Source organism: Morchella importuna (genome assembly GCF_003444635.1).
Source record: "Morchella importuna strain M04M26 chromosome Unknown Morimp01GS010, whole genome shotgun sequence".
Taxonomy (NCBI): domain Eukaryota; kingdom Fungi; phylum Ascomycota; class Pezizomycetes; order Pezizales; family Morchellaceae; genus Morchella; species Morchella importuna.
Window position 1 is genome coordinate 235,477 of NW_025763407.1, and position 17,060 is coordinate 252,536.

Consider the following 17,060-nt stretch of genomic DNA (forward strand, 5'->3'; position numbering starts at 1 on the left):
TTCCTTCTGTCACTAAAGTCGAGTTTCAATACATAAATGTATGAGATGAGCGGGTATGTAATCTTGAGACTACTTAATCCAGATGAATTCACCGCCGCATACAGCGGATCATAAAGTTTATGACTACCCCCCCCCCCCCCCCGAGCCCCTCTAACCAAAATACAGAAAGAAAGAAAGATCATGGATTATAGGAGGTATAAAGTTACACAATATTAACTGCCCTAAAGAACTAGAAAAGAAGAGAAAAGAAAGATAGAATGAAAGGAAGGATAGAAAAATGATAATAGTTATTCATAAAAAAAAAGAAAGAAAAAATGACCAACCCTAAAAACGCAGTACGCCCGCAAAAAAAAATAAACCCAGAAAATACCGCTTCGACTCGATATATAATCTCACCATTCGATAACCTCCTCTTCATCGTCCATCAACTTGGGGCTTGACTTTAGCTTCTCCATGGACTTGTGAGTAACTATCTTTGGCACAGGCTCCATCTTCCCCACTCCAAGGGCCGGCGGTGTTATGCCAGAAAGTGAAGAGTGTCTCCTCCCCGATTTAGTCCTGTTCACACCTTTCCGCGACCCAGTGTTTGACCTCTTGGGCACTGGCAGCGGCTCCTGTGGCGGGCCCTTTGGTATCGGAGGCAACGGGACCTCTTGATACTTCTTTAGCGCCGCAGCACCGCCAATGCCAGCCAGTTGCCCAGCCACAGCGTTTTGCGAGAGTATCAAAAACCCTTGCTGGATTTTCTTGATCTGCTTGATTGCAGACGCTTCAATTGCATCCTTTTCCCTGCGGGCACGGACTAGCTGGCGGTCCATCTCTGCGAGCATGAGTGACTGCTGAGCGCTGAACATTTCGTGCTTCCTCTTGAGAGCCTCGTGTTCCTCGTAGATTGTCCGGTACTCTTTCTCGTACATTTGGATCTTGGATTTGAGCATTGCAGTGCCGTCGGGGAGAGGGGACGTAGACTTTGACTCGGTGCCAGAGCTATCCATGGAGGCTGGAGAATCTGCTCGATAACCCCCCTGGGTGTCGAGAGCGTTTTGTAGAGCCCTCGCTTCCGATGTTTTTTTCTCTAGAAGCGATTCTAGTTCAAAAACACTCCGTTTCAAGTCCCTTATGAGGTTATCCCGCTTCTTGACGTCCTTCTTGTATCCCCTCACGTCCTGCTTGTAGAGCTCGATATCGCCCTTCATCGATTCCATGACCTTGACCATATCCTGCATCTCGGGAATCCTGGCTCGCTGGTCGTCAGTGCTGACCTGCTGTTTGAAGTCTTCCAACTCTTTCCGGTAGGCCTCTAGTCTATCTGCCACCCCAGATTTCTCCTCTTCTAGACCTTTCACCACTTCATCGCGATCCAGAAGAGCCTTTCGAGATTCCTCAAGTTCGCTTTCTAGCCCTCCCCAAGCTTCTTGCATGCCAGTCCTTTCAGCCTTGATTGCCGCAAGCTCTCGTTCAAAGTATTGAATCTGCGCGTCCTTGTCTTCGATCACGTTTTTCAACATGGAAACCTCGCGGTTTGCGCCTGAGACGTTGTTCAGCGCGTCCTCGGAGATCTGGTTCATTTTCTCCTCGAGGAGTCTATTCTTCTTTTTCTCTTCCCCCAAACGAGTATTAATCCTCTTGGTCATGTCAAGAAGCTCTTCGTTCGCATCCCTCTGGGTACGAACAGACTGTCTACTCCTCTCCGACTCTTCCGCACTGTCTTTTACTTGTTTCTCTAGTCGTGTTTTCTCCTCCCGTAACGCCGCTAGATTTCGCTTGTATTCCTCCTCTTCGCTGCGCCTCAAGAGCTCGATGTTCTCGATCTTCTCGCCGTATAGCCAGTTCAGCTCTACCCGTCTCTTTTCCTCCTCCGCTAGAACGTGGTCCAGGTGCTCCTTTGACCTCTTCTGCATCTCCTCCCTCCTACGCTCCTCGCTCTGGAGATTCTGCTCAAACTCCTTCCAGACGGCCGCTCTGATGTCGCCCCTCTTCCGCTCCTCCTCCATCAAGACTGTTTCCAGGTCTGATCTATTTTTTACAAGCGTCTCTGCTAGCTTCTTTTCAGCCCTCTCTCGCCGCCTGATTTCCTCCATGAGCTTTCGCCCAATATCGGCCAGGCCCATGTCGGAGATGCCCTCCATAGACGGGGTAGGTCGGTGGCGGTTTGCTTCATGGAGCTTAAATCGGGCATTCTCGAGCTCTTCATCTTTCTGTGCGATGGTTCTTTCTAGGGCCGATAGCTTCTCTTGGTAGCCTTGGCTGTGGGTTCGTAGGTATTCGAGCTCTCGCTCTTTCCCTTGGACTGCGTCGACGAGTTCGCGCTCTAGGCGTTTTAGCTTTTGGATCTTCTCAAGGTCTTCGGGATTAGATTCTCTTTTGGGATTGTTTAAATTGTGGAGTGGCTGGAAGGGTTGGTTTTCCTGATCGTTATGGGGCGCTTGGACATCTCGGACTCGAGAGGAGATTATCTGGTTTACACGCTGGTTCTATGAAGGCTATTAGTGATGAGACTTAAAGCTACAGATATTGGTAAATACCTCGCATTGCGTGGGTGGGGCCGAGATGACCTGGTCGATATCAAAGTTGGCGGCATATTTTGCAATCACGTTATCTCGAAGATATATCGCCTGTTTTTTCGCATCAGCCTCAACGGAGCAAAAGGAATAGAAAAGTTATCAAACCTTTTTCAACTCCCCAATCTCCCTCGTAAAATCCTGCTGCCCCGTCCCTCTATAATCCGCCGCGCCAATAGCATTGTAGCCAAGTTGTGGGTTCTCCGCCGCATCCTCCGGTGACAAAGGTGGACTCGCCAGATACAGCGGCGATACAGGTGAGTATACTGTCTGCAAACCTTGAAGCGGCGACACGGGTGAATAGAGCTGCTGTTGCGACGTCGAGGGCCGCCGCGGGACCGGGACCCTATTACGAGGCGCGCTCCGATTTACTGGTGAGTTCGGGGGAGCTGGATAAATTATTTGGGGATGACCAGGAGGAGCTGGGAAAGAGTCCATCATGGGCTGATTCTGATCGAATGACCTTGTTCTCCGACTTCCTCCTGGGCCTGTGCTTGATGATCTGTTGAGTGAAGTCTTTGATCTACTGTGGGTGCTGCCCCGCGCGGAGGGAGGAGGCTCATCGAAAGTTGATGTCTTGGAACGGTTGAGGCGGGGTGCAAACACCAGTCCGGCGCTCTCGGATGCGTATCCGGAAGCCACGGGCTGCGGGAGCTTTGGGAGGCTCTTCTTTTTAGGGGGCACTAGAAGTGGGGCAGAATGCGGTGGCTGTGGAACTTGCGGGAGATGGGGGAGGGTATCAACCGCGCTCGTGGAGGAGGTTGTCCCCATGTGGATGTAGGGATCGGATTGCGGGGGGCACGGCGTGGCTTTGAGCGATTTGTCACCGCTACATTTGCGTCGTGAGAAAATACCTATGGTTGGAGGCATGATTGGGAAGGCCTCTCTAGATATATGTATATGTGACTTTTAGATATGATGATAATCTGGGCCGGCCGCTGTCTGGATAAATATCCGAGGAAAAAAGAAGGATAAGAAAAAGGAAATATTAAATTTTCCGATAGCGGTAGCTGTCACTCAATTACCCACCGTGGCACAGCCTGCAGATGTATGTTCCCCTACTCGAGGTGTGTCCGTCAAAATTCTCGCGCGCCTCGTGTGCTTGCAGGTGTTAAATCCGTCCGGCGTATCACCTGGAGTGTCAACTGCGTTTCCTGAACCCGATGAGCTTCTGGTTACGCGGGGTAGACTAGAGTGTTAAAAGGATAAGGGGGGTAAAAGAATGAGTGAGTATTAATGAAATCGAATTTCTGTAAGGTTTTCCATGAGCTGAAGAGCGAAATGTGTGTCTCGCGGAGACTGAATACTGATCCGGCAAAATAGCCCGAACGAAGGGATCAACAATCGCCTATGATTGAAGCTCGCGATCGGTGGGGTAAGTAAATATCAAGAAAGGAAGAAAACAGGCAAGAAACAAAACGAATAATTGAAGCAGTAGGCAGTGCAGCGCCTTCTTGAAAGAAAGGGCAGACTGGAGAAGGGACTCGGGTTTAGAGAAAAAGGGAAACAACAGGGAGTTCCGGTCAATACATATGATGCTGGGCCTTTCCTACTTTAGGGGTCATTACCTGCCTCACGGCGCATAGAGAGAGTCGGTGCCGAGGTGGCTTGCGATAACCGAGAAGAACTCACCTATCAATGTGTTGCCATTATAATTAACAATTTGCCGAAACCGGGGCTGGAACCACTGTCTGGTAGAGTTTCAGGTCCACTCGGAAATCTAGCGTACATACATAGAATGATACTAACCTGGCGCAGATGGCAAACACTTTGGTAGCTGAAGCCTGTGCCTCCCTTTCCCAGGTGAGAGACCTTGTATTCCCGGAGAAATAACGTATGTACCTGCAGCCGTTATTCATGCGTACCAAACTTGGAGAATACCTAGCTCAATTAACTTTTTCCTAAGAGCTTTGACTTCACCTTAAAATTCTCGCGAAGCTCATGCAGGTCATGCAGGTCATGAAGCTTTTCTTTAGCTCTCTGCATGCCTAGAGCGGTTCAGGTAAGTGGAATAGCATATTTCAACAACCACCAGATGTAACCAGGATTAATTGCCGCGCGTGCTAGAGTATCAGAAATTGCAAATAATATCCAGTGACCTATGAGAGCATCAGCCTCGAGCCCTGACAGATACGCCACATAACTCAGGGTTCTAGATGGGGAAAGAATATATCAAGCCCTAGGCATGGGGATGTTCTACCTCATTACAGCAACTCGTGCCTCTTGAATTCTGGACTGATGTCGATTTTTGATTGTCAATACTAGGAACCAACCACTCAGAGACCACAGAACCATTGTCGGATAGCTACCCGGAAGTGCTTCGAGAAGCCCTCACCCGAATATAAAATCATACCAATAGCCTTCTAGCTTCGGTGCACCTCTACCATGATTCAACCCTAGCTAGTAGAGTATGCCGCTATAGGAAATATAATAGATCATGAAGTTAGCGATATGTCTCAATGATCTTGTGTACCTCTGTGATTGTGACGGCTTTGGCTGATGTTAATTATCCACATGTGAAAGGTAGTACGTTGAGTTCTGGCATGATGCTGATTTACAGATCGAACATACGAGGTGGATTACATATGCAGTGAGCCTACCGTGCTCTGCCCTACTGCGGTCCACACCTCCGAGTACAATGTCTACCGTGAATCTAGTAGCGTAGATAATATAATGACATTAATAATTACATGTATAGCTGATATCGATATTATCACCAGATCGGTGCATATTATAATAGAAGCATGAAACGTAGGTCTGTTGGTGTAGAGTAGCTCTAGGCGTACTAGTAGTCCATTCGATTTATCTAATTGTATCCTAAGCTCCAACCTCTCACAGAAGTTCGATAAACACATGTACATGTAGTTTATCTACTCGCGTCTAGGATAAAGAACCAGAACATGCAAATGCCTGGTTTGTATGGCAGCTCAGCGCCACTCCATACAAATAATCCCTGCTTTCTCACTTGCACGTTCTGGTTCTTTTTCCCTGACGCGAGTAAAGGCAGATCTTCTACCCAGGATCATATCTAGCAGGTCAGTTTACCCCATCCACATTTGTAGCTCCTCAACCGAGTCTCACCGGGCAACCACGATGCATGATATCACCCACACTTATGTTAGCATAGACTTTCTCAACTCTCTCTCTTATGTAACTCTCTCATGTAACTTGAAGCTTGTGGATCTCGAGGTGGCACCTTGGTTCCCATGTGCCGTTGACGTTCATAACACTTAGCTCAGCTGATAAGCCTCACGGTCTACTCCTTCCTACAACAGTGGTCACGCCTTAATAGAACGACGTGTTCATGTTGTTATCCGATGCCAAGTAGAGTACGTACCATGCACGTACCTACTCGTAGTACCAAGAGTAAACCTCTCCTCACACATGTGCACTCGTGAGCTAGGCTCCCTTGATAACTTTGCAGTTCTCGCGGTTCTGGGGGCATTGGGACACGTTTGTTGGTGGCAGGGATCCGGGAAACACAGGTACGGATGACTCTTCCCGATAAATACTTGTACATACCTACCAGGAGTTCCAAACATTTGATATACCGGATGTATAGCATTGGCTTGGCGAGCACCGTGCTACTGACAATGACAACTGTTTACATACCCCACATTGTGGCGCTCAAGATTAGGCAACCTACAATGAAAAGTGGCAAAGAGAGGCGCCGCGCGGCCACTTTTGGAGAGCTTTGGGATGTAATCCAGTGAGCTGACGAAGACAATCCTTACCTTACCTACCTCTGACTCTCCAACTGTTGAATCTCCGCTCTCATCACCCACAACCACATACATACATACCTCGCTTTCTAGCCTTCCCCGCCACCGTTGCCAGTTATCGTACAATTCTTCTTGGGATATTCTTTCTTCTCTTGTTACCTCATCGTCCGTTTGTTGGAACGTTGTTTTGATACATCGAATATCCGACCGTGTAGAACAGGCTCCGTTCGAAAACCAGACAACATCTTACAAGGCTGAGTCTTCATCGGTAAACCGCTTTCCTAACAGACGGTTAAAAGCAATCTACAACAGAGGTTTTTCTTCTCTGTCGTTGAGCGAGCTATCATATAGCTCAATCAGAAATCCATCAATCAAGCGAGCGAGAAACAGTACGCGACCCAATCATGCTACCGACCTTTCAAGTCCGTGGGCTTCGTTGCTGCTCGTCTGATTCGATCTCCGGAGCCGAAGATGGTTGGGCCGACGTCCAGCTTGATAATGAATCTCAGTATGAGCAGCTTATTCGTGAGCATCCGGAGACAACTTTGAGTTATGTGGACGATGATGATGGCGAAATTATCACTGTGAGTAACAACTTCACCATAATCTCTATCTTTTTGCGAGCTTTTTTGTTTGATTACTTGAACGGGCTATTAGCATGTTTACACGAGAACTTTTTTGGCATTTGTTATCCTCGTTACTCAGGCGTTCAGTAAAAGGTCATCGTCCGTTGCAACGCTTATTTTCACGACCTTTTACTGAACGCCTTAGTACGTTTGCGTTATAAGTTGTTCCGGCGCATACTTTTTTTTCAGTTAAATTTTTTTTTTTTTTCTTTCACTTTTACGAGGCTTTCCCAGCTAATGCTATTTTAGGTCGGTTCAACGGACGAGCTTGTCGCACGCGTTGATGAACTACAGCCGCTCTCGCCAGTCATCTTTGACCTTTTAGTCTCGCCTTCTCATCCAGATTACGAGACCGCACTCAAACTATGGAGGCAGATTATCCTACCCGATAGTGATGCTCCTGCAAAGGGAAAGGGCAAAGGAAAGGCAAGAGAGGAGGTAGAAGGCATCGCTTCTAATAGTGGTAAATCAGTGGATTTTAGCAATGATGGTACCGTGAGCCCGAAGGATAAAGATTCAGAAGTCAAAGAAGAACCCTCTCAAGAACCACTCCTCAGCATGTTCGAAAATGAACTTCAAAAGATTTTCGAAGTTACGGCGGGTGTTTCGCCCCCCCCGACTGAGGCTGAAGCTACTCCTGCGCGCTCGCCTAGCCCTATTTACAGTATTCCACAGCAATACCCAAGTGTAATCCTTGGGCAGACTCTTCGTACCATTGCTCAAAATGTCGGGCGTGTTGCTATCGAAATTCGTAACGATCTTCCGTCACATACTCAACCAACTGTTGAGGCTCTCAACACAGCACTTCATTCTGCCATCGGTTCATTTACTTCCCAACTGCAAGCGGTGGCTCTTGAGGCTGCTGCTGCCGCTCGAGGCGCGGCCCAAGCTACCAGGGAGATGAATGTTTCCGAGCTTGAGGCCACTGGACGAAGGATGAAGGAATTGGCTGAGACTGTTGGTCATATTGCTGTCCAAGGAGCTGGCATTGCTAGAGAAGAGGTTGACAGGGCACTTGGTCATGTTAGTGGACTTGGATCGGTAAGTGGTCAGGCAGAAGAGGTTCCAGATGAAAGTGAGGTCAGTACAAGTCTAGCCAAGGGAAAAGAGGTGGGGGAGGAGGTCGCGACAGAGGGATCTGGCCCCGAAGAAAGGGTCAATTCTCAAAACAATCAGGCCAATGAGGATTCAGGATCGACTAGCACTCGTAACGCCGTTGATCCTGTGAACATTCCCGCTCGTGGCGTAGATGCTACAGTCCGTCAGTCTAATTCATCTCTGGACGCTTCGTCGGATGATGAATTAGATCTTCCTGGCGCGCTATCACGCGGTGGATACCGCCGTCGCCGTCCTATTGATCCCCTCCGACCCCAAGGTGGCCATGTTGATGGACCCGCAAGAATTGGTGCATACCCCCATTGGGCGCCAGGACATCATATGTTCCATCCTAGACATCCCAGACATGGTAGGCCCGGGCCGCATTATGGTGGTCCTCACCATGGCCCCCCATCACCTCACAGTGGCCCTCATCACGGTCCCCCACCACCTCATGGCGGTCCCCACCATGGCCACCACGGTGGTCCACCACCTCACCCAGAGTATCCCGGAATGCCTGGATCTGGATCAAACCAACACCCCGTACATCCACCACCTCCCCCACCTCCCCCACCTCCCCCACCACCGCCACCACCACCTCATGTTCGTCAATACCTTGCTACCGCCCATTCGGTCTCCCCACCACGGTCTTCATACCCACTGCCGTCTGCGCCACCTCTACCTCCTTCTAGCTCTGGATGGTGTGGATCCAATCTGTTCGATGACATCATCAACCCAGATATGGTGGCCGAAAGTTCGGGTGCTAGCGCCGAGGCCCAGGCTGAGAAAACCGGCGCTGAACAAGTGAACAGAGACCAAGAAAATGGTGAAAGCACCAGAAATCCCCCACCTATCCTTCCATTTATACGTCGCGCCCATACAATGTCCCACAGTATACACACACGCCCCGCGGGCCAAGGGAGCAGGGAGCAATGGCCTTCTCCCAATTATTCAGTTGGTATCCCGTCAATTCCCTCCGCTCAACATGTGATGCGTCGTTTCCCATCTCTTTCGAGCTTTAATCACTCCCCAGGTGTCCAATCTGGAGGACTCAGGCCGCAAGCCTCAGTCCCGAACTTTTCTACCGAACGAAGATTTACAACTGAAATCCGATCCCCCAAAGCCCCATTGGAAGAAAATAAATCTTCGGTAGATATTGGGGAAAATCCTTTTGCAACACCTCCAAGACAACCCTCACCGACTGTGCAGCCAACTGATTTGGATACCCGCAATGTTAAAGAATCGCAATCAAGTTCACTCCTAGGCCAGTGGCCGTCGGCGGTGCTTATCCCCCCTCCCCCTCCCCCTGCGCCGATGGATGCATTTTCTCCACGTGACTTGCATCGTGCGAACTCGATGGGGTTTTTTGCTACCAAGGAAGCTAGAAGTAGCCTTTTGGGTAGTGATCAGGGTGCCACTGAGACCAATCCCTTTGCTGAACGCAGAAGGAGAAGGAATAACAGATTGGAAGATAATATCACAGAAAACAAGGGTAGTGACTGGGATTACTATTGCCGCCCTACTTCCCAAGGATCCTTCCCCCAAAAGCAGAAACAGGAAGAGCATCTGCAGGAAAACTCTGGTTCTAGCAATGATAATGATGTGGATGCGTGCGTTGCACGTCTACTTGAAATGGGGTACGCTGAAGATGAAAGTGAAAGTGCACTTGAGAGCCTGAGAGTCTACTCCCAGATTGCTGAAGGAAGAGTTCACGATGCCGTTGAGTTGTTGGAAGAGGAGAGGCAAGCTTGGGGCCAAAGAAATTAGTAGTGATAACCGGCTTGAACATGTATAAGACTGTTTTTCTCTTTTTTTTTTCTTGATGGACGCTTTGGGAGTGGTTCTTGTTTCGGTTTTTTTTATTTATTTTTTTTTGGAAATGTCTTTTACGACTGGGTGGATTTCTAGCTCGTTTGGAACTTCGAAGGGAAAAAAGTGTGAGATGTCTGGAGCTATTTATCGTTGTGCTATTTGCCTTTTTAGTTCTGACTTTCGTGCCTTCGAATAGCTTTCGTATCTCGCTTGGGATATGTAGGAGGAAGGGGGGAAAGACGCGGGAAAAACGTGGGAAAGAAAGGAAGAAAGAAGAGATGGTACAGTGAAACTACGTACTCCTAGCTGCAGGGTGTATGGGTGGATGTTTTTGTTTATGTTTTTGATTTTATCCACATTCATTGAGATAATAAGATTGGTATTTCGTTCAAAAATTGAATAATGAGTGCTGTAAATGGATATAAATGATTCGAAAAGGGAGGGTAAACTCCAAAAGGAGTTAAAAGAGGGCATAAAGCCATATAAAGGTGTAAATCGGGAAAGATATGTAGATGATGGATATCCAATGGGTAATGGGATGGTATAAATTAAAACATGCATGTATAAAGGTGAGCTAACAGTACTATAAGGCGAAGTAGTACGTATTGTGGGGTGACAAAAGTTCTCGTGATTTTCGCATAGCAACCAGCAGGGGAATTTTCAAAAGACCAATCCACAAAGTCGGTAATTGGAATTATACCTAAGAGGTATGTTCCTATCAATCTTAAGCTCTCAAGTCGCGTAGCTGTCTCCTAAATATCGTGAAGTTAGAGTCGTTTCATGATACATCCATGTAAAAAATCACGAGAACTTTTGTCACCCCACAATACTATGTATTTATCATTTATCTAGAACTTTCCTATCATATACAAATCTTTCTAATCATGAGGAAAGTAGTCAATCCTATCAAGAGCTTTATAAGTTTCTAAAGCTCGTTGCGGATAAATTATGGTCATATATGTGAATTCATATTGTTTTCGAATTTCTGCTTTCATGATCTCCGGTGTAGGTTACAATTTTCTCTCGTTCGATCCCAAACCTCTTCAGCCTTTAATTTGTGTTTGGCAAAGGGGATGGGTACTCTACAAGAGTAGTATGTTATTACATAACGTGAAGTTCGTGGTTAGGGTATTCAATCCGCTTTATTCCTGTGCTCCAATTATCATTGGCATCTTCAGTAGCTAGGCTAGCCCCATGCAAAGCTGTGTTACACTAAGACATTCAGCATCCAATCCAATTCACTGCCCTCATGCAGGCTCGTCAGGCTCGCTGCCAAAACATGCAACTTTAGACGACAACAGCTAGTTAGGAGATAAGTTGGGCAAAATTCCCCCGTCTTCTCTCTCAGTAAAGTTATCGAACTGCTGCCAATTTTTCCAACTACCCGCCTAAAGTTTCCTGAAGCTTGTGCTTGATTCGAAGCCTTGATCACGCATTACATATTGGCCATCCTTGTTCCAGATGATGGAGCAGGCTATTAGGTAATTTTTTTTTTGACTCGCCTTGCTGATGTAATTTAGATCCACTAATACATGTATCTATGTAGCCTTGCTTGAGGACGAATCAAGCTACGATGCTTTTAAACTTGACCTAGTACAACCCGATCCGCCTAGATCCCAACCCGATATTTTCGTGACACCTGAGCAGCTTCAACTAGCACCAGGACCCAGCGCCGAGGTTGAGCTAGTTGAAGCTCTTCTTGAGCCTCCAGAGCCCGCATCTCCCGCAGTCGAAGAACCCGCAAACCCCGTTGCCGCCTGCAACGGAAAATGCAAAGGAGATCTAAAGTAAGTTCCGATTGTAGTATCTCGCTTCCAACCAATTAACCTAACCACTACGCATAGCGGCCCACACAGCTGTCAACGTCTCGGAAGACTTCAAATCACTTGCCTCAACGAAAACTGTGCAGACCATGCTACTTCTACTACGATGAATGACTTCAACCGCCGCTGTAGGACGAAACATGGCCTCAAAAATTCGCTGGTTGATTGTGAATTTGCCGGGTGTAAAAGGGTTGGTGAAGAAGGGTTTTCCCGGAGGGACAATATGTTGCAACATTTGAGAAAGGCGCATGGACAGGTGGTCCCTGTTGTCCAGTACAGATTTGGCATCTAAGGGAGCGAAAAACGGCGTTGTTAATGCCACTCCCGGCCCTGTCACCTAAGTTTTCTGGCTGGTGTTACTCATCTATCTTGTTCTCCTTCACACCCTCTTTCAACTATTTATTTTTGTTCCGCCCTCACTCTTTACTTTTACTTATCTTACTAGCAGTAGCTATCATCACTTGATGAAGCTCCTTTCATTTTATATTTAGTATACGTATATCTTAGCTATAAAATCCACACTGTCTTTTCCGCAGATCCCGTTATTGTATACATGAACTAGATGGCCGAACGAATGATGCTTTCATCGAGGAATATGGCCTGTTCAGCAGTTTTAGCAAATTATACTAACTCTAGTCGTTGTGATTTCTATTACTTTTATTAATACCAGTACTAGTTTCTACCCTTACCTGCGCATTATTTGGCCTGCTCGTGGCCGAAATTGCAGTCGGAACTGCTAGTACTGCTATCGAGGAATATCCAACGAAGTGTATTATACTAGATTTATCGTAATCACATTAAATTTGGTTGGCCCCAACAAGGAGTGATTAGTCATCGGTTCTCATAGTGACACATTCATGACACATCACTCGACCGCCGCCATCTACAGAGGTGACTGTTTCTCATACGGCGATACCGAAACTGTATCCTCACTTCGTATATCAGTTATCGTAGAGCCCTAGATCTGCGTGGTTTCATATCTGTCTTCTTTAGTAAATTAGAAGTATCAAGACTATCACAATTAGTCAAGCGACTTTTTAGGGATGAGTTCGTAGCTTCGTCGTGGCCTGTTTCCAAGCCGCGTCACCTCGAGCCGGTATCTGCAGGCCGCTCCGTTGAAACCATAGGTAAAAACTCGTTTTCATACATAAAAGGGTTAGAGACACGTCGTCATAAAATTCATGTCAGAAGTTATATATGGAGCACGATACACCATACATCGGAGAAGGGGTATAACTACTGCACATAATGCAGGTACATAACTCTCTCTTTAATGCTTTAAAATGCTTAGTATTGAGAACTGATGCGCTACAGCATGAGAAGTTAATCTGTAATATGCATGTTCCCCTCGGGCTCGAGGTGTTCACCCGTCCTCGCGAAGCTTATGATTCGACAATGCACCCCACACCCCAATTATCAATGAGCACAAACGGGAAGTCGGCACTCCGCATTATCATAGACGGTTGGATTGCGAATCGGACTCAATTGTTGGAGTAACGTGTATTGTTGAATCCGACAGCCACGATAATTGAGATGAAACGGCTCACCGGTCATGAAAGATGATTCGGCGCTAAGCCTCACTTCCCCTGGTTCATCAACCATCACTCACCCCGCCAAGCCAATGGGGGGCACTCATGTGAGTGCGGGGGATTTCGCCAAGACTTCCCTTTCTGTCCCGTTCAGCTTGAAACATGGATTCACGCCTGCGCCTGTAATCTCACAAGGACCCCTTTTTCGCTTGTGTTGAGTTGTCCTAGTACTTACCCGGTAGGGTATTAGGCTGGAATATTAGTAGGTAGCGAGTAATGCTTCGGATCAGCTAGTGACAATTTGGTAGTTTGTTGTCTGTCTGTCTGTATGGTTGTTGTACTCTAGAGACGGCGGTACTGTACTCTCGCGTGTGAAACACAACAGATCGAGCACACATCTAGTAGATAGGCCGATTACCCGTAAAGGAGCTTTTATCTGTTGACGTGGTAACTATGGATTACGCGGCTGAGATGTGGGAGTACAGTAACTCTGCGGCCTGCCCTATATTTTCTCGTAACTGTGCCTTTGGTAAACCGTAAGAGTGCGAGAAGAAGCAAGAAACAGGGATGGTAAATACATGCAAAGCACTTAGCAGATACATCCTCTAAACTGACAGGGGTGGGGTTGAGGGGGGGGGGTGGAAACAGAAATTCAGGTGGTTGGGCTTGACAACCGCCTACCTAAGACTGGGAGTAAAAGCATCTGTCTGTACACACACATACACAGCGCTCCGTTCCTGCCACGCAGTTTTCACACAACAATCAAAGGCGCGAGTGAAATACCTTTCGTCCCCCCTCCTTCTTACCCCCCTCCCTTCTTTCTCTCTTGTTTCCTCTTCCTGCGCATATCCATCATCATTCTTCACCCCCTTCTGTGTTGTCACTTTGTAACGTTTCGTGATTTCTTTGGCTGCTCCGTCCACTGCGAGCAGTTTTTAAGTCCGCGACAGTAAATATCAATCACCATTTATTCCCCACTCAATACCGCCGCAACGTCGGACCTAACGACGACAACGGCAACGGGCACCACCCTCACCAGCTCAATGGGCGAGGTGATCGTGGAACGTCCCGCCAAGTTGCGGCGATACCGCTGGCCGGAACTACTCCTCGGTATCATACTATTGATCCTCTTTGTTTGCGCTTCAATCGTGCTCGGTTCCTTCGCGTACTTCACGTATATTCAACAAAAGCTCTTTGTCGCCGTGCCGTGGTTAGTATCAGTTCCTAGCGCTTGCGCAATAGTCGCTGTGCTGCGTTATCGGGGCTAACGATGTCAATGACAGGTACTACTACTTCCTCCTCGCCATATGCATCGTAACCATCTTTTTCGTCTTCACAGTCGTCGGACTCTATGTCGTACACCTCTTGCTTCCAATCGTAGTCATGATAGGATCCTTTGTGATGTTTGTTCTTTGGCTCACAGGCCTTGTCAAGGCGTCGATTGAGCTGTGGGGGCCACTGGGAAGCATCAATGATAACTGCGTGAGATACGTGTATAACGATGATTACTGGGGTGGTGGGAGCCTATACACGTTGGCGAGGATACAGCAGGAGACTGTATGTAACTTGTGGAAGACGACATTTGCCATGGAAATGATTGCTACGTGAGTGCTTAAGGTCCCGGGTAGATTGTATATGCTGTGTAACTGACGGATATTGAAATAGATTCCTCTTTGTATGGATGATTTTGCTCTCGTGGCAGGTCATCAGTCGAGCGCGACGCGGATACTAATTCGATTAAGGCCAACATTCACAATTCCTATTCGATTCGCATCCGTTTTGTTTTTACGCTGCAATGCCCGCATTAATGATACCAATTTCCATATGTTCTATGCTGAGGCGGGGTGATATTTATTTTTCTTTGTTGGTCAGTTGGTTGGGTGGAACGGAGTTGTATTTTTTTCATGAGGATGAGTAGGGGTGGAGGACGTTACTATGACGATATGAGTAGATTAAAAAGAAACGAAGGGATGGCATTTTGTAAAGATTACCATGACATAAAAGTATTCTATCTGTATAAAACTTTCAGGAAAACACAAGCTTTAATCTAGATATTTTAAGCTTCTGTAATCACCCACGGACAGTCAGTAATATCTAGCCACGATACGAGCCACACCCCACCAACCCCACGCTTCATTGAAATACCTAGTGCGGTTGTCCAAATTGCCCTGCATAAAAACACGCTAATCATTATTGCGCATTTACATTTATGGAATGACGTGCATGAAACCATGTCTCTGGTTTGTTTCTTTGCTGATGGATTGATTGGAGAGTATAGGCGGCTGGGTGGGTTGGATAAAACTGATTGAATTGTATGGGTGCATTGGATGTCATGCAAATAATGAAAGCGGAGGTGTCCAGTCGGAAGATACAGAGAGACGAGAACGGGGTGCAGAGTAGACAAAGATCAAAGTGGATCGCTCTGGTCAACGCATAGGTCGAGTGATGGACCATGAATGGGTGGTGAGGTGAGGGGCCCAATCTTGACGATATATATGGACAGAAGAAGTATCGAGAATGGGTGTGTGTAGCCGGATTGGATGGACACCCTTCTTCTAATTTATGCCTTAGAATAACACACTCCTTTGATACACTAATACTCCACGTGTTCTCCACATTCCCCTTTGCTGCATGTAACACCCAACTAGCGTAAACACTACATGTGTAAGTACATGTTACTACAACGTACATGTGCATCCACTAGAAGGATGCTTTTCTACACCTGTAAGGACCGGCGGACAATTCCTCATAATATCCGTTCTTATATACCTATGATCGAATCACTATCATTACCTCCAATTGGACGTCCATCAGCTACCAACGGCATACAGCAAGCAAGATCGCAAGTGCATCCAGAACACTAATTAAAGGGTGAATATAAAAATCTCAGAGGTCAATCTGAATCGGCACGAGAGATAATAATATTATGGGGAAATCAAGTTAAATTCTACTCTATAATTCTCTTTATAATTAATCTTCTAGACTCTAGCCAATCGGCGATTTAAAGAGGAAAACACGTAAAACCTCATCGATAAAAATTAAGCCCTTTAACTAACCCACATTCTTACTAATAACTGACCTGAACGATTAAAGGCGCATGCTTAAAGCTATACTGCCCACCAACTCGGTTGTCGTTCTTACAGTCATCCACGATCCTCTTCGCAGCCATCGCAGCCTCTCGACACCAGATATAATAACCGGCACTCACGCCCCATCCGCAGAGCATGATTCTGGAACTGCCATATTTTGCAAGCTCTGTGCAGTGACTCGCAAAAACGTTGCCCTGCACGCACCTAAGATCGTAGTTCTTGCTATTTTTGAGCTCATCGGCGGCCTTAAGTACCTCAGAAACCATAGGGGAGCCTTTGCTGGTTTCGCACTTGACCGTATCTTCTGGATCACCGCGGAGATCGTCCCGGGGATGGAAGCGTTGTGGGTTGGTGAGGGCAAGACTCATCAGTGGAAAGGTAAATAGTAGGATAGTGTCGAGGCGCATTTTGATGTTGAGTGTATAGCTTATTGATAGGTGTAGTGTATTCGTGTAGGTAGGTAACTTCTTTTCGTAGTATTTGTCTGGTCTGTCTCATATGGTTCTCAAGATATGTTAGGCTTTAGGTATAGTGTTTTTTGTTTATTGTGGTGTGTTGGTTGGGATATTTAAGCTATATTGTGTTCAGTTGGTCGATTCAATACAATACAATACAGCGTGTCCCTCCACTTGAATGTTCAAGCACCTCTTCCCCGTCGGGCAGAGCATAACAAAGAACCCTACAAAGAAGTGATCAAACATCTACCAGTTGCCGTTCCTTAAATTAGTTTTCGAAACAGATCAACTTCTCGGTAATAAAGTTATAAGGCCCAGTGATGGACTTTAAAATGCACACAAGTGTTT

At 46.9% G+C, this 17,060-nt stretch overlaps 6 protein-coding genes across 6 annotated transcripts; 3 read left to right on the top strand and 3 right to left on the bottom strand.

Moving 5' to 3' along the window:
• Positions 1–392: 392 nt before the first annotated feature.
• On the bottom strand, positions 393–3,431 carry LAJ45_04159 (uncharacterized protein; the record flags this gene model as incomplete). Its single annotated transcript, XM_046113740.1, has 3 exons — positions 393–2,474; positions 2,526–2,615; positions 2,670–3,431. 3 exons carry the CDS (start codon positions 3,429–3,431, stop codon positions 393–395), a joined length of 2,934 nt encoding a protein of 977 aa, XP_045972842.1.
• A 765-nt stretch (positions 3,432–4,196) lies between these two features.
• LAJ45_04160 (uncharacterized protein) lies at positions 4,197–4,547 on the bottom strand (the record flags this gene model as incomplete). Its single annotated transcript, XM_046113741.1, has 3 exons — positions 4,197–4,252; positions 4,311–4,403; positions 4,457–4,547. 3 exons carry the CDS (start codon positions 4,545–4,547, stop codon positions 4,197–4,199), a joined length of 240 nt encoding a protein of 79 aa, XP_045972843.1.
• A 2,140-nt stretch (positions 4,548–6,687) lies between these two features.
• LAJ45_04161 (uncharacterized protein) lies at positions 6,688–9,771 on the top strand (the record flags this gene model as incomplete). Its single annotated transcript, XM_046113742.1, has 2 exons — positions 6,688–6,867; positions 7,159–9,771. The coding sequence occupies 2 exons, from the start codon at positions 6,688–6,690 to the stop codon at positions 9,769–9,771; spliced, it is 2,793 nt and encodes a 930-aa protein (XP_045972844.1).
• Positions 9,772–11,277: 1,506 nt separating this feature from the next.
• LAJ45_04162 (uncharacterized protein) lies at positions 11,278–11,931 on the top strand (the record flags this gene model as incomplete). The annotated part of the gene is made up of 3 exons (XM_046113743.1): positions 11,278–11,297; positions 11,430–11,603; positions 11,661–11,931. 3 exons carry the CDS (start codon positions 11,278–11,280, stop codon positions 11,929–11,931), a joined length of 465 nt encoding a protein of 154 aa, XP_045972845.1.
• A 2,280-nt stretch (positions 11,932–14,211) lies between these two features.
• On the top strand, positions 14,212–14,900 carry LAJ45_04163 (uncharacterized protein; the record flags this gene model as incomplete). Its single annotated transcript, XM_046113744.1, has 3 exons — positions 14,212–14,378; positions 14,452–14,772; positions 14,834–14,900. 3 exons carry the CDS (start codon positions 14,212–14,214, stop codon positions 14,898–14,900), a joined length of 555 nt encoding a protein of 184 aa, XP_045972846.1.
• Positions 14,901–16,235: 1,335 nt separating this feature from the next.
• LAJ45_04164 (uncharacterized protein) lies at positions 16,236–16,664 on the bottom strand (the record flags this gene model as incomplete). The annotated part of the gene is made up of 1 exon (XM_046113745.1): positions 16,236–16,664. The coding sequence occupies one exon, from the start codon at positions 16,662–16,664 to the stop codon at positions 16,236–16,238; it is 429 nt and encodes a 142-aa protein (XP_045972847.1).
• Positions 16,665–17,060: the final 396 nt, after the last annotated feature.